The sequence below is a fragment of the Dinoponera quadriceps genome, unplaced genomic scaffold (assembly GCF_001313825.1).
Source record: "Dinoponera quadriceps isolate SergipeBrazil2010 unplaced genomic scaffold, ASM131382v1 scaffold777, whole genome shotgun sequence".
NCBI classification, from domain to species: domain Eukaryota; kingdom Metazoa; phylum Arthropoda; class Insecta; order Hymenoptera; family Formicidae; genus Dinoponera; species Dinoponera quadriceps.
This window is the reverse complement of record NW_014555488.1, coordinates 3246022-3272882: the sequence shown is the minus strand read 5'-3', so window position 1 is coordinate 3272882 and position 26861 is coordinate 3246022. Positions and strand designations below refer to the sequence as shown.

General features: G+C 40.4%; 2 protein-coding genes across 7 annotated transcripts; one reads left to right on the top strand and one right to left on the bottom strand.

Moving 5' to 3' along the window:
• The first annotated feature begins 6 nt into the window (after window positions 1–6).
• On the top strand, window positions 7–8055 carry LOC106744487 (estradiol 17-beta-dehydrogenase 2). Its single transcript, XM_014619315.1, has 7 exons — window positions 7–1674; window positions 2342–2614; window positions 3227–3532; window positions 3894–4125; window positions 4257–4258; window positions 6589–6756; window positions 7512–8055. Exons 1-7 carry the CDS (start codon window positions 1557–1559, stop codon window positions 7781–7783), a joined length of 1371 nt encoding a protein of 456 aa, XP_014474801.1. The 5' UTR covers window positions 7–1556; the 3' UTR covers window positions 7784–8055.
• Window positions 8056–8211: 156 nt separating this feature from the next.
• Window positions 8212–24800, bottom strand: LOC106744438 (voltage-dependent calcium channel subunit alpha-2/delta-3). Of its 6 annotated transcripts, XM_014619212.1 has the most exons (19): window positions 24524–24800; window positions 23702–23888; window positions 23103–23642; window positions 22642–23049; window positions 21887–22192; window positions 21109–21165; window positions 18812–18892; window positions 18097–18171; window positions 17827–17931; window positions 17522–17593; window positions 16463–16610; window positions 15619–15685; window positions 15360–15517; window positions 15111–15234; window positions 14319–14351; window positions 13074–13348; window positions 12562–12902; window positions 12133–12408; window positions 8212–11941 (listed from the first exon to the last, which is right to left on the bottom strand). In XM_014619212.1, the coding sequence occupies exons 1-19, from the start codon at window positions 24607–24609 to the stop codon at window positions 11573–11575; spliced, it is 3708 nt and encodes a 1235-aa protein (XP_014474698.1). In that variant the 5' UTR covers window positions 24610–24800; the 3' UTR covers window positions 8212–11572. The 6 variants fall into 6 exon arrangements, with proteins under 6 accessions (XP_014474698.1, XP_014474697.1, XP_014474702.1 ...); XM_014619211.1 differs by having other exon boundaries at window positions 23702–24616; XM_014619216.1 differs by lacking the exon at window positions 21109–21165 and having other exon boundaries at window positions 8213–11941; window positions 24524–24799.
• Window positions 24801–26861: the final 2061 nt, after the last annotated feature.

Genomic DNA, 26861 nt, shown 5'->3' with positions numbered 1-26861 from the left:
TATATATATATATATATATATATATATATCTTATATCGAGATTGTATATCGAAATCTGTAAAGGCTCGTCTAGGAATTTATAAACTGTAAAACTCATATATATCGAGAGTTGTTTTTCATGTAAGGTACACTTATTGCGGGTACGTTTATTATTACGATTTATTAGTACGGTTATTATTTCGCGCGTACGTCATATGTGCGAAATTTGGATGATTGTGCCGAAATAACTTTTACGAAACTCTTTTTCTTAATTCGCAACCATTTTGCAGCATTATCTCGATCGTTAACGTACATCGCGTATAATGCGATCAGTGAAATATTCAAAATTCTTTTTCTCCATATGTCTCCACTTGCGACTTGGTATAATAATCAACTTTTCACGTTTGTTTCAATACGATTTCAACATCCTTTCCAACTGACGAAATGACGAAGCGTGATTTTCCTCGAGAAACATTGGATCTCTTCCGACGCGGTGCACATTGAAATTCAAATACAATCAATGGAATTCCTACAAACATCGATCCTATGAAATATTCAAAACGACGAAAGCCGGGATGGCAGGATGATCGCATTGCCGTACTTCGGATGGCACACCTTCGTTCTTTCGTACTATGTACGAACTCTCGTGAGAAATACGACATACATCATCGTCCTTCAACGCGCCAGAATTTTCCGTTATTATCAGCCGATAAAACATTTAAATTATACACGTGATGTATTACCTCGCTTGCTACTGATCAGCGATATACTTCTAAATAATAAAGAAATAAAACGCAAAAGAACAACCTTTCGAAAATAATTGCAAAGAAACGATGCAATCATCGCTCGGCATACCGTCGAACAATCCAATATCCTTATTGCGACACACTGGAATGCACTCGAGAAGTCTGGCGTTCGATTATGCTGATTCCTATACTATTTCGAAAAGCAGTGGGGCTAAGCAGCACGGAGCTCGACGCACAGCAGGTAGACCGGATCGGGTCTTTTTTTCATATCCTCTGGCAGGCCAGTCGAGTTCGTTCGCTCCTCGCATCGATTCTACCTGAACAAGTGCGTCCAAAGTGTTTCCAACGGATTTCACACGTGTTTAATAAACAATACCGAATCAATACACACACACACAGAATTTATTCGGTATCGAATGTTCGTACATATATATCGAGAGAGATACGCTCGCGAATAATACGGGCAACAAATAAATATCGTAACGTCGGTGCGAATCGTCTGCCAAATATTTCCCGGGGAGGGGGGAAAAATTAATAATAATTTATTAATAAATAGTAACTGGTATACATGTTTCACGTTTCAAAATATACTTTTATATAAAAGTTGACATATGGAGAATATTTCTTGTGTAATTTGAATCCATGTACTATCCATTTGCTATACTGTCGTATCACGTGCTGCATTAGCGTTACTATATGTATTTATAGGAAATTGAGAAAGACGGCAGAGAGACGGTGTGGCTTTTGCACATGTATTACAGTTGTTTCTGCGAACTTATTCGCGTTCTTGCGACGAATCCAATTACACGTAACTGTCTTCAGGATTGAAATATGTGGCCGACGTGTATGAAGAGACATTCCACGATGCTCGGATTGGCGGTGTTGATGACCGCGTATTTGTGGAGCGCTGAGACACTCACGATCTCAGCACTTTTATTGATATTTCTAGGTAAGAGGATCCTTCGAAAGTCGAGACATAAGTGAACGTGGGATCCTCGCAGGAATTCATAGGATAATCATTCTTCCACCGCGTTTTCTTAATACTTCCACTGGTTAGCTTAACCGATTAAGGCACACACTTCGGCATAATGCATGAGAAGGCGAGCTAATCAGGATTCTTCATTTCCATCATGAGGATAAATACATAGAACTCTAATTGGTTTATCTCATGCATGCATAATTGCATTATGCCAAAGTAAGTATGTGCTTAACTTAGCGGAATTGATCAATTGTATTGATCAGTTTAGCTAACTGGTTAATGCGTTGGTCGATTCCGATTAAGTTGCAAGTGGCCCTAAAATCTTGACATTCGCTCTCAAGATATTCAACTCGTAAAGATACACACATGATCGTCGCTGTTAATAGCTTGCTTCAGCACAAAGTAAAAACGGACTCTAACTTTTGCTTCTGTATCATTTACATCAATTTCTTTGCATCACTCTTTTTTGTTTTCCACATAAATTTATTCGCAAAATAACCGACATTTTTTTTTATACAAATATTTGTCGTCGCTACAGGATATCTCGTAATTTCTTGTGAAAAATTGTTCGTCCTGCTGTCAAAGGATCGACAGCATTCCAACGGAACAAATCAATTGAAAGGTATATTATATTCAGCAGGAATCACTTATTGGTATCGTCGAGAGGAATTAAACGCACAGCGTCTCATAGTCATAACCGGCTGCGACTCTGGTTTGGGATATAGTTTGGCCTTGCACTGTCAGACCTTCGGCGCCACAGTCATGGCGGGAGTGCTCAATCCGGACGGTCAGGCTGCCAAAAATTTAACTGAGAGCAAAGTTATCGTTCATCGCCTCGATATTACCGATGAAGAGAGCATCAGACGGTTCGGACAACACGTCGAGATCCTGTGCAACGAGAAGAATCACGGTAACGAATGTCATACAGAGAAGAGAAACATTTCATTCATTCGCGACGATCGTACACAGACGACTCGCACGTGGAAATTGTAAAATCTGAGCGCGCTTGCGCAACTGTGATGCGTGCATCGTAATTACTCGTTATATTATTTTTATCGTCATAACAACCACTGAAATTGAAAATTTCTATGTAAACACCTTTCTTCCAATTATCTTTCTCATTTTTCAGTTTCAGAACAACGATCGCGTAATTTCTCCTCATAGAGCGGTAAAAATGCTTTCGAATAAAAAAATTGTTATTTTTCACGAATTCGCGCTAGGGGACGTAGGGACAAGTCCATGAAAAGTGGAAGAATTTGCAAGTATCACGCGACCTTCAATCGACCGATGCTCACGCGAAGATTGTGTTTTTTTCTCCATATATGAGTGTGTTCTCTCGAATTCATTTGAATTTTCACAAGCGTCGCTTTCGATCCGTTTTTTTTTTTTCTTTTTCCTACGTCGATGTTGTCTCTCTACAAGAGAGGAATATGCGTTGTGTGAAAAAAAAATTAGATTAAGAAAAAAAAGTGAAATGGAAAAAAACTGTTGTCCTTACGCACGTCTTCGTTCTGTCCCGCAGATCTGTACGCGTTGATAAACAATGCTGGAGTGATGATCTTTGGCGAATTTCATTGGCAGACGGAGCATCAGGTCAAGTATCAGGTAGCGGTGAATTTAGTAGGAACGATGAGAATTACGCAGGCTCTCATGTCGGTTATACTATCGAACAAGAGCAGAATCATCATTATAAGCAGCCACTGCGCCGAGGAATTCTTGCCAGGCTTGAGCGTGTACGGAGCGACCAAGGCCGCCCTCCGCGCGTGGTCTATTTCTCTTCGGGTGGAGCTTGCCAAGTATGGTGTCAAAGTGATCTCTTTCATACCCGGTAGGTGTATAAAAAAACGAATGGAGGGAAGGAACATCATTCAAAGATATTACTCAGATCCCATTGCGGAATATTCTTCGATAAAACGTTCCAATCAATCTCTGAATTATCATACGCCGACTTTCATCGGGATATATTTGTATGTGGAGAAACTGTTAACTCAACTTGTTAACTCATTTGTAATGTGGAGAAACTGTTAACTCAACTTGGGGGAAAATTGTGACAGAAATAATACAATTTTATAACAAGAAAACGAACAACTGTGTAAAAGTGTCGCTTCAGAGACTTTCGATCTAAGTGCTCTTCTCTGCCAATTCACCGACGCTCAAATGAAGAAACACGTTTGTGTGCAACAATATAGGTAACTTTACCGGAGAAAGCAACATTATGGCGCGTCAGCGGCAGTACTTCAGTGAGATGCAACAATCGATGAAGCCCGAATCGATGGTCTTTTATAACGACTATTTCTCTCGATACGTAGAGTATTATTCTTCCGTCGCGAGGCAAGACGATTTGAAACGTGTGACGAATTCGAGTATCTACGAAATATTCGATAAGGCTCTTCTCAACGTTAATCCGTCCGCGGTTTACAAGTGAGTGGTTTAAATAAATTGAATATATCTTGTTACTTTCGACAGTTTGACATACTTTACGATTTTAAAGTTTTCTCTAATATATTTCGGAAATCAGATGATGATTGTCCAAATATATATATTTTTTTCAGATGTGAGTCGTGGAAATATTTTTTCTACTACACATCTTTTAGATACACGCCAATGTGTGTGCGCGACAGATTGATGAATAAATTCGTGAAAACTCCCTCTTGGCATGAGCCGACCTATCATCGTGTACTTTGACATCGTTGCACTTTGTTCGACAACAGCAAATACAGCTGGGCTTGAATGAATCGATATCAAATTATCAGCAGTTGGCTCTTCACCTGATTACACAATCTTGTTGTTACATTGCTCTTATATAGAGCAGTCCAAAAGAAAGAAAATTATTGGATTCAAAATCTACGACATCATCTTGTCGCGGCAAATGCATTTAATTAAGAAAAAGAGAAATATCAAGTTCAGGAATAAACTCTGTTAAACCTAGACTTTCTCCAAAACGTTACAAAGTTATGGAAAACTCTACGGAAATTCAATTTTTGAAGAATGCGATTTGAGCGTTCGCGTCAATGGATATAATTTCATTTCAACGATAGATATGTAAGAAACGAGCATGTACACTCGATATTATGTAAGGGAATGAAACATGATATATTGTTTAACACGTTAAGTGCCACGTCAGTCACCGGTGACTGAACTTTCCGTTTAGGCCGCGTCAGTGACTGACAGTATAAAGCACGAGGGTTGATCCAGAAATAAGGTTCCCATCAATTTTACAAATAGACAACATTGTTTATTCTCATAGAAATTTACATCGTTGGAAAGATGAAACTTTGCTCTATTTTTCTACATAATCGCCATCTTTTTCTACGCATTTTTGTAGACGGTGCTCCAATTTCTGTATTCCAATGTCGTAGAACTCCGCCGCCAACCCGTTGAAGAAGCGTTTCACCTCTTGTCAAGAAGTTAAGGAAGGTTTGTTGGACTCCATTGTTACTGGAGACGAAACGTGGGTGTTTCATTTCATTCCCGAAACGAAACAACAATCCAAACAGTGGCGTCACCCAGGGTCACCAGTCGCAAAGAAGTTCAAACAAACTCCTTCTGCTGGCAAAGTCATGGCCAGTGTTTTTTGGGATCGTAAGGGGATACTGCTGATCGATTTCATGGAACGTGAGACAACAATCAACTCAAACAGTTATTGCGCAACACTGAGAAAACTCAGGCGAGCTATCCAGAACCACCGACGAGGACGACTGACAGCCGGTGTAACGCTGCTTCACGACAACGCACGACCTCACGTCTCCCGTCAAACCCAGGAACTTTTGACACACTTAGGGTGGACTGTCATGCCCCACCCACCTTACGGACCTCACGCCTAGTGATTATCACTTGTTCCCCAAGTTAAAGGAACACTTGGGTGGCCAACGCTTCCGGAGCGACGATGAAGTCAAAGAAGAGGTGAAACGCTTCCTCAACGGGTTGGCGGCGAAGTTCTACGACATTGGGATACAGAAATTGGAGCACCGTCTACAAAAATGCGTAGAAAAAGATGGCGATTATGTAGAAAAATAGAGCAAAGTTTCATCTTTCCAACGATGTAAATTTCTATGAGAATAAACAATGTTGTCTATTTGTAAAATTGATGGGAACCTTATTTCAACCCTCGTACGATATAAAACTAAAAAAATTACATAGTTTAATAAGTAATTTAGGATCGTATAATTAATATACTTAAATGTTTCTTATCAAAAAATTTTAATGGATTTGGCCTGACGGAGATTTCCTCCGAAATGCTCGTGGCAGTTAACGTGTTGATAACAATAAGAAGAATGAGATGACTATCATCCGAGATATTGTAGCGACTAGTATGAACATCTAGTATTGCTTTCGTTGGATACTTTTCTTTGTAAATAAAGTAAGAAAAAATCAATTATCGCTGATACTTTTTTCCAAGAGAAAACTGATTTTTCGGCGTGATTTTTTTTATCGGGATACAAATCGTCGCAAAATATCGAAATACACGCTTCACTATGCTTTACGCGTGTCATTCAATTTATCAGAATCAATAACTGTCATGAAATTTCCAGTGTCTCGAATCGTTCGTTCATATGCAATGAATACGTTGACCGATAATTTCAACAAACTTACAATATCAGCGCAGGTGTTAGTTTCAATCTCGAGCTTATCGCTTTTTAGGACTGGCAGGTGTTTGATTAGATATAAACAGATGGAATAAATAGCCGACTCGCGCCGTTCGATGATCAGATAAGTTGTCGTCGCATCTCGTTAAACTTGATCAGAAGAAATGAGAGCCTACGCTTCCGGTAAATCCATAGTAATAGTAGTAACTAAGTAGTAATAGTAGATTCGTCAATCTGTTTGCAATTGTATTGTCATTATTATTCGACGTTTAACCGATATGTAACGTATTTCGTACAGTCGGCATCATCCTCGTGTTCTGCATCGCGGTCTCTCTGCAGGATACTCCTTTCGCGCTATGCTCCGACGGACCTCCGCCAAAGTTATTGCGGGTGGAAGGATGCGACAAGCTTCCTTGCAAGTTGGTAAGAGGGACTGATTTGATTGCGGAATGGGATTTTAATGCCAGTAAGTAGTACAGCTATTGTGTTGCTAGTAATTCGACATATCGGGTTGTCGTGTCGATGAAAAAAGTTAAACGTGAAATGGCGGAGTCGATCAGCAATTTCTATTCGGGGATGAATGTTGTTCTGCCAAATAGTAATAAAAATTTATGTTTGCTCGTTCCTAACGTTATATTCCTATTGATGGAATATATATATATATGATTATATTAATAGAATATATATATATATATATATATATTCTATTAATATAATCATATATAAATATATAAATTTATAAACACATATATATATTTCCGTTATAGGAATATAATATTAGATATACGCAAACATAAATTTTCACTACCATCTGGCAGATAGCATCTTACAGCGTTGCGAATCATTTTATGATATGTATGGAAAGTGAATAAGGAATTTCAATTTGTTGATATCGAGACGAATATTGCATATGATATGTAGAAAGTCAGTCGTGATAATAATGTATAAAATTGTTAATATTTCTGAAATGATTTATGCCAATCAAAGCTGGTGCGTCTTTTTTAAACATCCAAGAAGGATGTTGTTACAATTTTAAATTGCTGTCAAAATAAGTAATACGTACCACCCATAAATATTTTTGACATCCTGTATGAGTGATGATCGCTATGAACGTTGTAGTCGAGTTGTTGGAATGATTTTTAAATAAAGTGTTGGAACGAAATTTTTTGTAAGAAATGTGATCGGATGAAAAGAAAAAAAGTCCCCTTTTGTTTCTCGTAGGGAATGACGTGGAGAAACTGAAAACCCGCGTCATGGTTACGCTAGCAGGAATCACAACAGAATATCCGTATCCCGAGCCGGATGCGTGCAAGTCCTTATCGAAAGGCGAGTGTCCGCTGGAGAAGGATGAAGAAGTTACGTACAATCTTAACATGCATATAAGCGAATTTTACCCGCCGGTGAAATTAAACGTCGAGTTTGCTTTGCTTGACGAGGAGACTGAAGAAGTTCAGGTGTGCTTCAAGTTGGACGGCAAAGTGACGGACAAATAGCTCCATCGTTGGATTAATATGGCGGAGATATTTAATATATGTGACATAAAAGGAGTGTGATGGAAAATTTGCGGAAAAATATCAGCGATTTTTTATCAAACGATTTGAGATAACATCAAATTGTTTAAAAACTACCACTTTATACTATATAATAAGTGATTTTTATACGTTGAAATGAGTTACGAGTCGGTCAAGATGAAGCGTTCAGATTTATAAAATGATGTAAAGACAATGAGAGATGTAAGCAAGAAAGAGAGAGAGAGAGAGAGAGAGAAAATCATTTAATAAATTATTTTGTCACATTTTCATCTCTAATACTTTTTTCTTCTGCGGATTTTCTTCATAATGTAATAATATTTCCATGTGTTGAAAATACCGAATAATTTTAGTCAATAGAATTACAGTAAAATATTTAAAAGATATAAATAATGTCAAATTTTGCGATTAATTTTAGTATATTCTTCCGATTTTTATGAAATTTTACAGATTCAAAAGAATCTTTTTTTCGTTTTCTTTCGGACTTTTTAAATAGCCTTGTTGAAAATAATGACAAATTAATAGATTTCTTTATTAACCAGAAATTATTCACGGAGATATTAAATGCAACCATATTAAGATTAAATCATGAACTTGTGTTTTTCAAGTATAATGCAACGATGGTACAAAAAACATGGTCATAAAAAACGTATACGATATAATACAATTTGAAATCCACTTCACTGGCTTTCACATTCCAAATTAACTCTACAAAATGCATGTGGGTAGATTCATTATATATTTTTTAATTTTTTATACGTCCTCCTTGAGTAACATTTGCACAGTGATCAGTTTAGCTAATTGGCAACTGCGACTAGTTAATTCCGTTAATTTAATCAGTCGATTAAGTTAATCGGTCGTGTGACATATCAATTAAACGTCACTCTAAATAATGAAACACTCACGACACGCAAAAATCGTTCCTACGTACTCACGAGTGCTCGCGGTGTTAGGATGATTCCACATTAGTTGCACAATCGCAAAGTCGCAAGAAATTGATCAATCACACAGTCGATTATTTTCGATCGCAAGGAAAATAAGTGACTGTGATTGGTCAATTTCTTGCAATCTTGCGATTGTGCGACTAACGCAAAACCTCTTTACAAGCATTGCGAGCGTACAGTGGAACGTATCTATAATATCGGAGAAGCGTCGCACCTAACCAACATCTAATCTTAAAAATAACGTTATATTCTCAGAAACGATTTTTGCAGTGTAGTAGTAATATTATATACTGGATCAGTCATATCATTAGATTTTTATCCTTGCGCGAATTTGATGGCGAGAAAGTTCACGTGAAAAATTTCACGTTTTCATTTTTCGCCGAGAGTTAGTTCCGGTCTACAATAACTGCTTTAAGCTCTAAACCTTAATAAATTGACCAATCACAGTCGAATAGGAGGAGAATAATTGATTGTGATTGCAAATAATGGGGACTATTTCGAGGATTGACATATAATTCGTTTTTTGTGAATAAACGTCAAATTCATATGAAAAAAAGCACCAAACTTATTTGATCAAAATGAACTGTTCAGGGCAATTTATGCAATTAACGGCCGAACAAAATCGAGTTCTTTGAAGGAATTCTACAGGAGATAGAACGACGTTTTGTACGTAGGAATTGGACGCGCGGTGGAAATAATGAGAAAGCTGGAGAATGCACAATTGAAGTAGTCTCTTCTCTTGAAAAGTTGTCATTTTGATAAGAAAACGTCCTCGTTTTACATAGGCAAGCCATTGTACATAGCAAATTGTAATAAACTCTATGTAATACAAACAACATCCTTCGTTCCCCGGACGGAACTCATTCACGCGACGAAGGTATATTCGTGCCGGAGTTCAGCAACAATAAACAAATAAATAAATAAGTATATATATATATATATATATATATATATATACATATTTATTTATTTATTTATTTATATTTATATATTAATATATAGAACGTTCGGTAATTTATTCGACAAACATACAACAAGATCATGTGTAGTTCTTTTTTCTTCTTTTTCACTTTTTTCTTGTCTTAACCGCGTGTCCAAAGGCACACTTTTTTACATATTTCATATAATACAGTAATATACAAAATTAACATCTCGTAATTTTCTATTAATACGTGAATCTTTGCGTCACGTCAATTTTTGTAATGTACAAAGCGCGAATATGATGTGTGTATCTCGTAGCGTTCGTGAACATTGTGCCATGTGTGTGTATGTGTGTGTGTGTGCGTGTGTGCACGTGTATATATGTATGTGCGTGCGTGCGTGTATGCGTGTTTTGTGTAGTATGCGACCCTGCTCCGACAATTAGAGAGAACTGATCGTCCCGCTATTATCACGTTGACAACGATTACGGTAGCATTTAATACCGGCTGCTATTTGTAGAGCACGATCGTTTCGTACATGAGAGATGCACCGTTCGTTCCATCCGTTACATTCCTGACATTTTACATTTCGCGTGACCACCGAGCGCGATCCACGAATCGCTGATTTTCGATCGATGTACTCTGACAGCAGGAACATTAAGAGGAGTCGACGCATCCAGAGCTTGACGGAATATATTTCTAAATTCGAGTTAAGAGAGGCGTTTTTCTCATCGATTTTTCTGGATTTGCCAGTTCTTTCTCTGGAATATATTCCTATCTCTCTCTCTCTATTTCTCTCTTTCTCTCTAAGCACATCTGTTCAAATGTTCTTCGTCACATCACACCAGTTTCTCCAAACTGTTAGCATCTTCGATTGCGGCGAGTTTTCTCCGTTTCCCCTCTTTGATCGAACACGTAACTTTCGACTCGACCGGCCGCTTAAACATGAGCTACAATCACAGATGACGCATTAAAATCATATATGTCGCCAATCTTCGTTTTCGAGACGATTCGTCATAAGACCAAAAATGTATTAGCGATTCTACGCTAAGCGCATCTATTATGACCACCTAATCTGATTTGAAGTCGGTGACAAGATGGAGGGCAATTTTGCATCTTAGTACACATTTTGATATCGATTGCGTTCGCCACGTTTGATTGATCGCGTTGTCTCGCATATTCGCATAGTAGAAACACCGTGTGTACCGGAACGTTAAATTCGTCCAGAGTAACTCGATCGTATAGGATTTGATCGCGCGGTAACGAGAGGTAGAGGAGCACACGTTTTCGGAATGATCAGGGTTTTCACACACACGCGCGCGCGCGCACACACACATACACACACACATACACACATGTATCGGTAACTCGACGATAAGACATGGCGAAATTTGTAAATTTGAAACGTTGAACACGAAACAGAACGAAACGATTCGCAATATTTATGGACGTTTCTCATTGTTGCCATTTTATATTTGCGAAAAAAATTGGTATTACAAAAAACTCGATTAAACTACCTGACTAATGCGATGATATTTCGATTTAATTGAAGATACAATTGACGCAGCTTGCTTCTCCTTGGTCTCTCTCTCTCTCCCTTTATTTTTTATGATAACATTATTTCGAAATGAAACGATAAACTATTCACAAAGATTCACCAAAGGAAATATCGCGTTTGACTCAAGACCAAGAAGAAAGAAGGTTGCGAAAGCGTTAGTGAAAGAAAAAGTTGAGAGATTGAATCACCAAACTTGTGCGGTGGCAACCCCAATCACCGCGATCGTGTGTATATCCGCTTATTGCCGAGGCGTTTTCACAATTTGTCCGATTCTCGACATACTCAACTCGCGGACTGACTAATTTGACACCGATTGTTGGCTTGATGATCTTTAGCCGGCGTTCCGTCCGGCCATCAACAGCAGCAGCAGCGTCAGCAGCAGGCTCGACCTAGCATTCGTCGCGCGTCCGCACTGATCCTTGATCTCTCTTTCCCTGGGATGCGAGCGTATGCAGGACTGCGGTCGTTTCCGTTTGAGGCCGGTGAGCGCCTTCTGGCAAACTAGAGTATTATTCTCGTACATCACCTCCTCGGGCACGATGCTGAGCGACGGTAACGTCGTGTCGCGGCAATCGGTCTTCACCACCACCAGCAGCATGTTGCTCAAGTTCACCGGTTGGACCACGTACGGCCGCATACAATTCTCGTCCACATCGACATCGTACGTGTCGAAGGAGGCGTTACGCAGATACAAGTACATCTGTACGGTGACAATTGTGCGTTATTATGCGTTACAGCAGACACAGTGTAGGGAAACTTTGACATTATTTTTGAAAGCGTCTAATCAAATTTTCAACCACATTTGTATAATTCGTGTTGTACGTCATGTATCAATTTTGTTTTTGCCACGTACAAAGATAAGCTCTATAATTGTAGAAGAAGCACACATACTTCTTGGTCACACACTTCCAAGCGCGTTCGATTGATCAGAAAGTCCTCTTCGAACGATCTCTCGTCCTTCGGATCGTCCTTCGAATCGTCCTTCGGATCGTCCTTCGAGGCCGGCAGTTTCTCCACATTTTCCTGATAATCGTCGCGGACGACATGAGTTTCCTCGTCGTTGGCGTATGCTTCCACGTAATCGGATTCCCATATGCCCGTCTTTGCCCAGGCCCAAGCAGCTTGTCCAATCACCCACGACATTGCTCTCTGCAGATGCTTCCATGGCTATGACATTTTGTCAAATTTAGGTTTGAAAACTTCCCCTTCGTTATCCCGTAAAATTGTGTTTATACGCACACGTTTGTACTATTGTATGATATCGCTATGTTATTATAACATTTCAATTGTGCACATTGATGCTATTATTGTAACGCTCACCGTAAGCAGAATATTGCCGGCGTTGTTGGTCAGAGCATTTTTAAAGCACACCGCCTGATAGTCAAAAATCCTTATCCTCTCAAAAACGCCTTCTTTCACCAGACTGCTCATTATCGGGCCTCTAACCTGGCCGAAGAATTTACCAGCATCCTCCTCATCCTCGGCGGCGATTATATATCCGTTGTTATCGACTAGGTAGCAGGCCCAGCTGTCGTCGCCGCAGTGTTTGTGGCAATTCACGAGTCCCTCACAGTTGAACGTTATGTTCTGGAAAAGCGCTTGCAAGGCAGTATGCTGAAATTGGAAGCCAACCACCGCGGCTGGCGCCTTCAAGCTGCTTCCTGCGGATGTTTATTATTATTTTTTTCTTTCACATACTTGGCGGCGAAGCACGAAAGAGTTGTCTTTTATATCAACTTGCTACGAGAAAGACTTTCGAATGTTGCACTGCAAGTTGGAGTATTAGTTGATTTTGAATTCTCTCTTCGAGGTGTGGGATCCAAGTTACTCACCGACAAATATGGCACGACTGGCAGTGACTTGAGTGGTGTTGTCGGTACCCTCGTCGTCAATCGGCACGGAGAAAACGAAGCTTTCCGGCTGTACATAGTACTGCTCGACCGCCCGTTTGTACCACACCTCGTCGATGGTTCTTGGGTATAATTTGCTGAAGTGATCATCTGGCAATGGCGTGTCCTCGTCCAGCGAGAAATCCTGCCATCGGGTTAGACCGCTGTGTGTAGCCATGAACGCCAGTGTCACTCCGAAACGTTGTTGAAACTCCTTCCTATGGGAGAGGAGGGCTCCTTTTTATTACGGGAACGTCTCAAGATGTACGCACGATTTATATATATATATATATATATGTGTGTACAAGCCTCTTATATGCAAGCTCGCGACTCATTTGCGCCGTTGTGCTTTGCAAAAAATTTAATATTTGCATTCAAGAAATATTATTGTTATTTCGAGTTTTCATCCCGACAAATGAATACATCATTACGCTTATCGTTATATTTTCATTTTACAATTATAATCCCTCACAAGCAGCGATCAAGTTACGCTCGTCGGCATATATGATACATTTCTACCACTGTCGCCAATAGAAGACAGTCAGAAGACAGTCATTGACAGAGAAACGAAATGTCTTGAGATATTGCTTTATATTATTGTATTGTATCGTAAAAAAAAAAAGAGGAAAAAAACTGTAGAATAGCGCAAATGAGCAAGCGGATCGATACTATTGCGGCATATCGTCGGAGAAATTCCTCTTGCAGCCTTAACGCAAAGCGTTCTTCTTTCCTCAGGCCTCCATTCGACGACGCCCTACGCCCTACGAAGGCTTGCAAGCTAATTGTCGACGAGAGAGAGAGAGAGAGATAGAGAGAGAGAGAGAGAGAGAAAGAGAGAAAGAGAGAGAAAGAGAGAAAACCATATCGAAATGAAGCAAATATTTTACGAAAAAAAGATAACAACTCAAGAAAAGAAAAGTATTGTGATGATTTCCCGATCAAATTCAAATTGCAAGTGGCTTAACGTAAGCGTTAAGAAGCGACAAACGCAATCTTCTAACGAGAAAGGAACAATGTGAGAACAAATTACAAATTTGGGGTTTTCTGCGACAGAGTCCTAAGAAGAATGGAAAGAATAAGAAAGGAGGAGGAAGGAGAGAGGCAGAGATAGGGCCGCATTACGATAGTACGATATTATCGAACGGTCATTATTTTCTAAGAATGTAAGGTGCGTTGTGATGGCGTTACCTGGGCAGCAGATTCATCAGCCTAGCTAAAGGTCTGCATGGCGTCAAAGTGGTAAGTATATTAGTCAAAAGGAACAGATGCATTTTTTCTATCCTGATAAAAACGAGAGAAAAAAGAAAGAGAGAAGAACTGTGCACAAAAACAGGAAAACGAACACAGGACAAAGTGTTCGTGTAAAAATGCGCGCATGTAAATTCTTATTCTGATAAGGAACATGATTTACATATATATATATATATATATATATATATATATATATATATATNGGGGGGGAGAGGGGAGAGAGAGAGAGAGAGAGAGATGCGCCAAACTGCGACCAGTCGCTCGATTTTCCTTTCTACGAGGAAATAATTGTCACGCAATCCGACCAGAAGCTTAATCTTTTATCAATTCACAATTTATAATTTTATTGAATATTCAAGTTGATAGTTCTTCCTTCTATCAAACGGAACGATATAATGGACGATATAAATGGTTAATCTCTAGGCGAGTTATTAATCTCGCGATTGATATCATTTAAAAATTCATTGCTGATGAATTAGAGTTATGTATACTACAGATCTTCAATACTGGTAGTGAATAAGGGAACATAGTCCGCGCAGATGATGAAGCGTCACTTATTGACGGCCGCTAATAATCTCGTAGTACGAGTCGAGCGAATGACCCGAGCGCTCGGTTACTGATATAACAAGGAACACTCGTTTTCCGGGTGGCCATGCTGTGAAGGGCGCTTCTTTTTTTCTGTTTCTGTTTTTGCTATTTCGCCAGCTAATTGATCGAAATTATGCTCACCCTGTTTCCTCGCGGGTAGTGCTGGGATTTGCAAACCATTCGGTTACCTTAGCGTCAAAGACCAAACTGAGTAGCAGATATCTGTCACAATAGTACGAGTTCCTGTCAGCCTTGTAGGGATTAGCTGGAAATAAGTTTCTAGCTTATATACATGGTAAAATTCATTGAGATTGGTAGAATATAGAAATGTGATACTTTTTGATAATTATTTAAGAAAACATTGAAACGAACGAATCGATTTCAACTCACGATGCGAACTGTGACCGGAGCTCGCAGCGGAGTATTCCGGTGGTTGGGATCGTTGCTTCATGTCGATCCACTTCCAGCCTGGCTGACGGGTACGCTCCAGAAAATGTAGGAGCTGTAACTCCGAGGTGTTGAATCTGTGTTCACCCTCGTAGTGGTACCTAAGCAAGTACACAGCAAATGAGAAAGAGAAAGAGGGAGAAAGGTTTATTATTAACTGCATTTTCGTAAGGATTCTTTATATTGCTCATTGGACACTCACTTGCAGTACATCCAATGGGGGTGCACCCGCCAGTTACTACCCGCGAAGTAATCTGTCACGTTTTTTCCTACGACGGTTCAGTTCATTCAAATTCGGCGATTCGGGCGGCTACAGCGACGAAAGCTTCAGGATTAATTGATAAAAATTTTGACAAATCGATTAATCCAATTCTAATTCGGTTACGCCGACTTGAAAATTACAAGTCATCGAACCCCGTTTTCTTTCGTCGCGTCGACGTTGAATTTACTACATTCGATACGGCGAAACGCCGGTACAAAAGACACGCAGACTTAAAAAGAGCGACGAACAGTATTTCTAATAAAACGAAATTATTTGCAACGCTTTTCTCGGTGAAATTGACACGTGTTTTTCGCATGATATCTCTATCGGGAATTTTGAGACCGTGCATCGATGCTGTGAATTTTTACAATCGACTCGTGACTCTCATCATGCGGCGAAAATTTTCGCTGTACACATATCTCTCACACATTTATTTAAATTGATAAAATTATCGTACGCTTGAGACCCGGTCTACAATAGGTGTCTTAAATTTTAAGAAATTGACCAATCATAGTCGAATATGAAAAAAATAATTTATTGTGATTGCTTAATTTCTTAAGACTTAGGGCTTAAAGTACCTATTGTAGACTGATGACAGAGGTCTCCAATCGCATAATGGAACGTCGAAAGGAATTTGTTTGTTTGACTACATATACAAAGCGACGAGCGGAAGCTCGTAAAATTCGTCGTCAAAATCGGGACAACCAAGTTGAACAAATTTCTTTTGAACGAAGAAGGGAAACGCGTGATGTTCAGAAGCTTTCGCCGCTGCAAAGCAACGTACCCTTAACGTGAGATCGATGTATCTCCTCAGTAGCGCGCACACGATTGTTTGTAGTGTGATCGTACTCAGGTAGGCTAACCACCACCGTGAACGGAGTGTCCTGTATCCCCGTGTAATCGTATTTTCTCTTCACTCTGCCGACGCGTTTCTAAAGAAAGAGAAGCAACGCACATTAATTGTAATCAAGTATGATATATTTGTGTGTGCGTGCGTGCGTGTCTGTGTACCGTAATTATTATAAGAATTATAATTATATATTATAGAAATTAATTACGCCTATAGTAGCAATTATTACATTCAGTGTTTGCCGGTATCTAGATAAAATTATCTAAATAATCATCCAGATAAATAAATAGATCATCTTTATCTAGATGGAAAAACAATATATTCATCATCATCTTAGATAAAAAAAAACATGTTATCTCATCTAAAAATTATCTGAAACGATGTTATGGTCTATATTCTGAACTCACTTTTCGAAAAAATGCATGAAATAATATAGACTTATGCGTTAAACCCGTATCAGAATATTAGAGATCGAAGATTAGATTTCAATGAATCAACAAATTTCGGTTTTGTCTCTTTTGGTCTGTTTTTTTCAGCAGCGCACTTAAAAAGAATAGACCATTTGTTTTCAATTGATCGATCCACTTTAAGCGTATCAAACTGTCGATTATGAAGATCTATCCGACTGTCGATTACAACTCCCAACTCTTAATGGATCAATTACAATAGACTAGTTATATGACGCTTCACTATGATAGGCCCTTCAAGAATCGACAGTCGTAACCGCCAGTCAGTTAGCCTGATATGGGCTTAGAAGAAAACTGAAATAATAATTGATTGTACAGCCAAGTTAAAATTACCGAAATACCTTGAAACCCTATAACTTTTGTCTGAAACGTTTATTTTTGTTATATTAGGTATCTCAATTTGTCTCGGCCTGTATATACACTGTGTGATTAAAATGATATAATTATAAAAATGTTTATTCTGATAAGAGATCGTTTTCAAATGATCCTAATTTATCAAGAAACGCTGATGAAGCAATATACTCACCATATCGTCGTAATGATATTTCGTATGAAGCGTCGCAGTACCATCCGACTGATTCACCACGTCGTTGCGAAACTGGGGGAAAAACAAACAAATTTTTGCGATTCTTACTAACGACACACGCGCGTATCTAATGCCTGACAACCGATCGATCGATAAATACAGAAAACGTTATAATAATACGATTATCTCCGATTGTAAATCAGAAGATGTCATCGATATATTGTTGACAGTCTATAAGATGCAGAAAATTATGCCCATTACGCTGCGCGTATATGTTAAATAATTCATCAAAATAATTTATTCACCATAAGAATTCCTTCGTCGAATTCTCTGGGGCCTTTATCATGATCCATCAGTTCAACCTCCGTCATATCGACACTGTTATAAGCTGGCTTCAAGATACCCTGAAACTATTATCAATTGCGTATTATAACGCGTATCAAAAATATCTGTTATAATAAAACGCAAAACAAATGTCAAATCGTAACGCGTCGTTGATCCCAAGGAGAGTTTAAGAGTTTGAATTAATGTTATAATTAATAGAGAGAAAGAGAAAGAGAGGGAGAGAATATTACCACTGGCCGGAGATCGGGATGAATCAAGATGAAACCATTGTTCGTGACGATGAAAGCGTAGCCGTTGACGCCAAGCTGTTTGCGTGAAAAAGAAGCAAAAAAACTTGTCATTGCAACTTGCATTTGTCACCGAAGTGTTACCTTTGTTAAAACTACTATTGTAGCTATAATAATATCTTTTTTACGTCAACCTTTTCTCGTCAAATATCTCGCATTTAAACTACTCGAGATTTCGAGTGCTTAATTTAATTTTGTTCATTAACATGTTACTGAATTTCCCAAGTTTTTCGGTTATATTGATTATTCAGACGACATTATAATTTTCGCTAAAATTCCGGAATAAAAGTTTGTAATTTTATCTGTCGCGTGTAATACTGCGAGAGACTATATTCGAAGATTTGTAGATTTTCATCTATGAATATGTATGTGCACAACCTGATATTCGAGTATAAAATTTTCAAATGTTTGCTCACGAATAATATTCCGTCCCATGCACACAGAAATTTAATCGTAAAATATATAGATTATCTGAAGTGAGGATTTCGTATATATTACAGTAGAGAATATCGAAAATTTGCAATCTTCCAGCGTAATCTCTACATTAATAATATAATTTTCATCAATCTTCCCGTGAATTGGTAACACATGACCCATTTGATATGCACAGTGAATAACGAATATAATGCGAAACGATTAACGAAAAGTGTGCGCTCACCATATGCGGGATCATCAGCTTTTGAATCTCCTCGATAGGTACGTCCGTGCCGGCGACACCGAGAAGATTGGCAATCCTCGTCTGCGCAGACAATTATCAACACGTTTATTGAGGGATCCGCCGTCACGTGACGCCACTATTCATGACAACGTTTGTTATGTCGAAATAAATCATCATCATCTCAAGTCGCATAACCAGAAGCGTATCTACCTTCTCCAACAACGAGTTCTATCACAATGAGTTCATCTACAGAAACACGTTTTAGTATCAAGAAACCATATATGTGTGATAAAATGATCACCCCTCGCATGTATGTGTGCGTGCGTGGGCGAGTGAGCGCGCGCGTGTGGGGTAGTGTAGGTGTGTGTGTGTGAGTGCGCGTGCGTGCGTGTGTGTGTGTATGTGTGTGCGCGTCTGTATATGCGTATAAGTGTGTGCTCATGACCGATGAACAATTTTTATTCATCGGTGACGTTGCACATCGGGTGAATGAATATCAAATGAATATGTTAAATATTCATCTGACTTATGAACGTAACTAATGAATTTGAGACATGTTTTCGCCGATTGCCCATGTTAAAAACAGAATTACCGCGATGTTTATCTGCCGATATTTTCGACAAGAGGCAGCTTAAGACAGCAATACGTATAATGTGCGTGATGAAAAATGAATGGGACGAATATTGCGGACTAAGTAAATTTCGCGCGAGTATTAAATGAAGATTCTGTTTGTAGAGGTATTTTTATCAATTTGTTCAATCATTAAAAAAAAAAAGAGAGAGAGAGAGAGAGAGAAAGAGAGCGCGCGCGAGAGGGACGAGCAGTAAGAATCTTTTGCGACTGAACGCAATAACTAGCTCAACTACTGTCTCAATGTGATGATGATGATGACGATGATAATGATGATGATAATAATAATAATAACGATACACAATGAAAGACTATAATAATTAAACAACGCCAACAAATTCTCTCTATGATTAAGTAACAACATTGGACGCAGGCTATCCTAAATGTTAGTTCAAGTAACAATTAGCTCTGTTCCTTCGAAGCGACGACCTTTGTAAGCCCTCTCCTTTTTGTACGGGACAAAGAAGAAAATACCATTCGATTCAATATTTTTCTACTTCGTTTGAATTAATGCAATGGAAACGAATAGCACGTCATTGTGATGAAAAAGAATTCGGCTCGATCTACGGGTGTAGTCACGGGTCAATTTAAGAAGGAGAAGGTCGCGAAGCGACGGGTCGTCACTTGAATTAGATCTACGAATGTCACGGACTAACGAAATCTAGCACTCAATAAACTGTCAAATTCATATTTGTGTATACGTGCGTGCCTGCTGTTACTCGTGACGGAAGGAGTGAGCGCACGGACGCGAAGAGATGCGCGTATTCCGCAGTGCGTTCTATTATAGGTAGAAGTCAGCTAGGATCAATCATTGTCGTGCGAAATTTACTCTCATATCCTTATATGTTACCGTTTATCGTGTTATTCTCATCTTTTATCTTCTCTGAAGTAATCCGCAAAGAGAGAGAGAGAGAGAGAGAAATATTTTTTTCGACTAGCCTCGAAGCTTCTTTTCTCTCTTTTAATGCTTTTCTCCTTCTTTTTCCATTTTCTTCTTTATAAATGACGTCCGTTCGCACGCTCTTTCGATTAATATCTCTTTTTCGCGCATTAAAGATATATAGTTATGTAGTCACTGCAGAACGATCTCTAAGGACCAATGTTTTACGAGGATCGATTCGCCGTACGCAATCCAACAGGCGGGCAGCCTTTTTCTACTCGTCTCGACAGGACACAGGGTAGACTAACGTACCTAAACCTACCTAATGACTTGAAATAATCCCAGTACTAGTGTTAGATCAACATAAGATACCAGAGAAAGTCGGACCTAAAAGTGTTCGCGCGTCTACGACCTCGTTCCAGCACCTTCGCAACGTCGACGCTCGGTCGATTATTTTGGAATTTCATCAACAATATATTTTACATCTCGATGTTACCTTTTTTATATCGCAGATATGATGTCGAAAATTGATGTCTTGCAGCGGGATGAAAAAAGAAATAAATTCGCGCTAATGCGATATATTATTATTCGATTGATGCGTAATATCAGTGAGTGTGCTTTCGATGAATTCAATGAACGATGAGCTGGACAAAAGAGAGTTCACTTGACGGAAACGGATGGCGAAGATGAGGTCGTAGATCGTCGGTCGCGCGCGGAAACGAAAGATAAAGGATGTACACTATGCATTAGAACAACGTTGCTTGAGTTTTTTGTTTTAGCTGCCAACCTCTCTTGTCTCTGTCACCCAGTACGCTTCGTTCACCAGCACCTGCCTTGTGATGTTCTGTGGACAAAGAGGGACTTAAAACCGAAGAGCAAGTGTAGCGTGAGTATATACCCCGAGGGCGATTCGCGAGAGAGACTTTTGTTTCGGGAAATAGTGAGAAAAAATCCATGTGAAATGTTTACACGCTCGACGAAGGAATGTATATGATTCGAATATGAATGATGACGATACCGATTTAAGCAATCAGCACAAAATTTCATAGATATCGGGGTGAATTTTCAGCCGAAATGTTGCTGTGTTGTTGTACAACTCTGATGTGTATACACGGTAAAAGATTTTGCGTTAAAAAACGGAAGGATGTGTTAAAAAGTATATAATGTCGAATTAACACCATGTCAACACATGTTCGAGTAAAGTGTTTTTAACGCAAAATTGTGTAGAGAAAATACCGATAACGCAGCTCGTCCAATCATTGTGAATGCAACTTCCCCAACAACGAATAAAATGTCTTTCACCTCCTTCGCGGCTCGTACAACTAATCGCGCGTAACTTTCCGCGCGCGAAAAAGTTTCGCGTGAAAATGTTCGAGGCGAGGAAAAAATAGACGGACGACGAAGAAAGAGAAAGAAGACAAACGCGTTGCCGATAGAAAATTAATTTTCTCCCTGGGAAAGAAAGGAGGAAAGGATGGACGAGAGATATATATGAACTGGTACAATCGTCGACCGACTTTTAACGGCCAACGATTTTCGATGTCGCAACAACAGAAGGATCTTACCGCGTTCTCGCGTCGATCGAATACGGGCATGCTGACCGAAGTCATCAGTTTGTATTCCTGCAGATCGCTGTTCTGATCGTACCGTCTCTTCTGCTTCTTCACGAATCGCCGGTCCTGCTCCGCCTTGTTCTTCTTTTTATACAAAGCCAGGAAGCGCTCTTTCTGTTCTTCACTCTCGCGCTGTTCCCACAGCCAGTCAGTCATCTTCGGATCGGTTATGTCGGCGTAAACGGGTGTCCATATAGTAGGATGATCCGTGCGGCCCAGAACCAGGGGCCTCGCCATCACCGGCACGTATCTCAATACCTGTCAATTTCGAAAAGATGGTATTCGCGAGGAAGGAATCTCGGAGGCATGCGTTCTTTATTAAGAACGTAAGAGATGTTGGGCGCGAAATTGTAAAATTGTCCGACAGTGTGTAACATACTCGCCGGAGTACTGCGATCCTCCATTTCTTGCAATACTTGGATGAATTTTCTACAAGGATGAGAAGGGTCGTAATTGGTTGGATCGCTTGGAAAAGGTGTTACATTGTCGGACAATTCTATCCTCCTGCTAAGATTAAAAATTTCGCGTCCTGCTTTTATTATCCGTTCTCATTGGTTGTACGGAGCGCATGTTTGTTTCCGAATTATTACATGATTCTTTGCGGAAATAATCGAGAGAGAGAGAACAAGTAGCCGGGTGTGTATGGAAAGAAAAAGACACGGCCTATTGTGAGCGGAGGTCACAACTGTATAGAAATAGCGACTGACCTCTTCTCTGACCTCCGCCGGGGTGCACAGATGCACAAAGAAGCCTCTGTTGGCGCAGGCCATCCACTGTACTTCCCGCACATCGGCGACCTCACGACCGATCAGGTAGGTAAATATCCTAACGGGCATGTCGGCCTTCGGAGGCTCGTCGGGGTTGTCTTTCCAATTGTACGCCTCGAAGATCTCTTTGTAGTTGTACGGCACCCCGTCGGTGATGAGCATAATCGCCTGATTACATTTGGCGCCCTCCTTCTCGATGCGAAACGACTCGAGCAGCTCGAAGGCGGTGGTAAGAGCCAGGGAGAAATTGGCGATCTTCTCAGTATTGAGATTCGAAATGGCCTTCTTCAGCTCGCGCACGTTCGCCAAGTTCGCTTGCACCAGGGTGTCGTTGAAACACGGCACTACCTGCGATCGATCGTCATCGCAACGCAAACTCATTACAATTTCCTTTTGCTTACCTCCTTGGTCACGTTGGAAAAGGTGATGATGTTGACAAAGTCGTTGTTGCCGAGCGTATCGAGAATGTTGTTGATCACGTGCCTGGCGATCTCCCGGCGTATGCCGGTCATGCTGCCGGAGGTATCCATCAGGATGAGAATATCCTTGGGGCTAGTCGCCGCCTCGATGTACCAGCTCCTGGTTCTGCAGTCGAAGAGATCCACCTGTTCCATGTACCAGTTCATGGCGGGGTACTGGCGCATGAAGCCGGTCGCGCTGCCAAAGTACTGCCAGGACAACGACGGATCCTGCTCGTAATTGTTGATGAAAGTGCGGTCAAGCGCCTCGGACCACTTGATCGCATGGATGACTTTCGGGGCGCGCTCGTACACGTTTGTGGGTACGTGCACCGCGGACATGTTGACGTTCACGTTGCCACCAAAATGAGGACTGTACTCGAGCTCGATGGTGTTGTTCTTGGCGTTGATGAACGTAAAGGTCGACGGCGTTTCTACGTCGGGCGCCGACAACGCCGATGTCTCGGCCACGTCCATTATCCTCTGTGTGTGTGTGTGAGCAGTTTAGTCGGTTGCTCGAATAATTTCAAATTTGTTCGCACCTTGATAGCCGAGATTTTTGACTCCATCATGGCCTTGATGTCCTTGGCGATTTCGCGGACGAGGGATTTCCCGTCACGTGCCGTCACATCCGCCTGTTTGTAACTCTCGTGAAACTTCTCCACGTTCGTCACGTATTTGGCCAACTGCGACAGCTCGAAACCCAGTTTGTGCGCCCATGTCTTCACTCTGTGTGTCACACACACCCACACACACACAGAAAAAGAAACGCGAGCAATTGATACATACATATATAAGATTGGCAACGATAGAAGACTATGATACTTCATTTCTAAGGCCAATCTGTCCGATTATTTTTTCATCATGGCGCGCAACGTATTATTTTTCATCATCTAAAAATATGCATGCTAGGGGTTTATCCTCCGTGCATCTTTTTCTCTCTACATCACGGGTTGAGCGGATCATTAGTAAAAAGTGTAATATTGTCACAGGACGAAAAGAAAGACGAACGATGTATTCGTGCACATCGATTCAGCGCGACAGCGGTCTGACGAAACTGCAGTAATTGCGAAGAAAATCGACAAAAGCCGTGATGAATCCTCGAAAAAATGTAAGAGATCGCCGACTACAATCGCACGCAATAAAACGCGACGGGTGACAACCATGAGAGATGAAACGAAATTCTCTCTCCCGAAAGTCCTACATCATATCATCGCTACGACGTTTCCGTCGCGGTGTTCTTCATGGTTGACCTAAATTCCATCCCCGTCGCGACGATCAAAACACGCACGCGTTGTTATCGCACATTATCAAAGCATCGAAAACTTCAGAGAAATTAGACGGCGTAACATCGCTGTACATACGTGTTGAAGGAGATTCGCTGTTCGCTACGATCGGGTGCCTCGGCCAGGATCAAAACGACGACGATGGGTACGAAGCAAGGCCTCATAACTTCTCCCTGATCTATTAGTCGTTACGGGGCGCTGGTTTGCTGTTCACGCGAAGACACGGTAAACAACACTGAGACTCGCGTTTGACATCAAGGACCGTTCACCGTCGTCGTCGTGGTCGTCGACGTCGTCGCTTTCGTCGTCGTGCGCACTCGCTCAACAGTGTCGGGGTATATACGCGCTTTCGAGCTTATCGATTTTCCGAGCAAGCTTGCGCACGAGACGGCGCGCGATCAGCTATACCGTGACAGTTGGCTCGTCAATTGATAGGATTGTTTGTCTTTCGATGTACGTTCGATACATTCTTGGAAAACTACGACTTGGAAAAACAGGATTATCTTTAGAACATCGTTCGAAGGCGATACGAGGGTTCTCACTGTCGCGGTTTGAATGTGTCAGCCAATCAACGGCCTATTTTCTCTCTCTCCCTCTCTCTCTCTCTCTGTCGAAGGTTCGTTCTGCGTCTCCTCGACGTTGCATGACACTTTTCCAACCTACCGTTACGACGCTCGATACGTGTCATTGTATGCAAGGTGTCCTTCATTCACTTCTAGCATCTATATATGATATTACGGATAGATGGTATTATAATAGAAAGTTTGAGAACATGAAACATTGGAATCGATGCATAACACGGATGCATGCGTGATAAAACGGACAGCGATAAGAAGGCGAGAAAGTTGGAACCGATAGAAAGGGAATAAATAATAAACAGCTGTAAGAAATTTAAGGAATCGCGTTCCTTTTCCGAGTACTTAGTTCGGCTTTACAGCGATAAGTGTCGGCACCTGCTAACATATGTATATATTAGCGAGAGTCTCTCAATCAGAGGAGAGACTCAGAGAGAATCGAGGAGAAGTGAGTCGCGAAGCAAGAGTTAAGTCGAAGACTTATTTGGTTAGGCTCATCGCATTATATTAGCAGTTAGTTGCGCCACGGCGTTTGTGAAGAAGTGTTTCCTATGCGTGCGTGTTGTGAATAACGGCAGTACCGCGTAGTCTACCTCAAGGGTAGTTTAGCCTCATTGTGGACTTTGGATTGTAAGACTGACTCTTTTGGACATTTGATTGTTAAGTTTCATATAGCACCGCATGATCTGGCAGAACATTATTTCTTCTCCCTGTTTCCTAGCCTGGAAGTCATTCGGACCGAAATACCTCTTACACAGCAAAGGGATAAATAGGAGTTTTTAATTATGGTCTTGCGAACATTCCGCAAATACACGTCCTGTTTTATATTTTCGAGTGTTATAATTAATTAATTAATCTTAGTACAGCATTCACAGTTCATGGCGACCCTTTCGCTGTATACATCTCGCTGTATATACAGGAGTATGTTTCACATGAGTAAAATTTCAGAAGTGAATTCAGAAATAACACAAAAAGTTCACATAAATCAACATTTGTTCGAGTTATGGACGTACGAGGGCAGTCCGATAAGTACTTAGCCTACAAAAGAAAAACGAAAATTTTGGAAAAGTGGCGATTTATTTCTCAACATAGTCTCCTTTTAGCTCGATACACTTGACCCAGCGATGCTCCAACTTCTTTAACCCATCTGAAAAATACGTTTTCTCGAAGTCTGCCTCCGTGGCGGCGATGACCTCCTCAATTGGTCGAATTGAACTACGAACTGCTGCCCCATCCACCGTATTCTCCAGATTTGGCCCCGTGCGACTTTTTTTGTTTTCAAACTTGAAAAAGTCACTCGCCGGGCAGAAATTTGAGTCGTATCGAGCTAAAAGGAGACTATGTTGAGAAATAAATCGCCACTTTTCCAAAATTTTCGTTTTTCTTTTGTAGGCTAAGTACTTATCGAGCCGCCCTCGTATGTTTGTTAACTCTGTCAAGTCTTCAGAATTTGATCCACCGAATGGTCACTTCTGTGTTATAACGGTAGGCAACGTATTCCGCCAGCGTATTAAAGAAGGTTGGCAGCGAATCAGTACAACACCTAGAATGTTCGAACGTATTAGAAGACGTTCAGAAACTTGTCTTCGAGCTTAAGATGTGGTCATTTTCTTTTGAGACAAAAATATGTGAAGATACTAGCTCAATTTGTAACGAGAATTAGTAAAACACGTCTGTAACTCGGATAGAGCAAATGTTTCTATAGAGTTTTTGTATTTTTTGTGTCGTTAATTAATTTCTAAAATTATCTTGTGTCCACATGTCCTGTCGTCGAAAAGTAGTTTTTTTCAATTGCATATGTCATGTATGTACGTTATAATAAGCCCCTCATTATTTGCGGC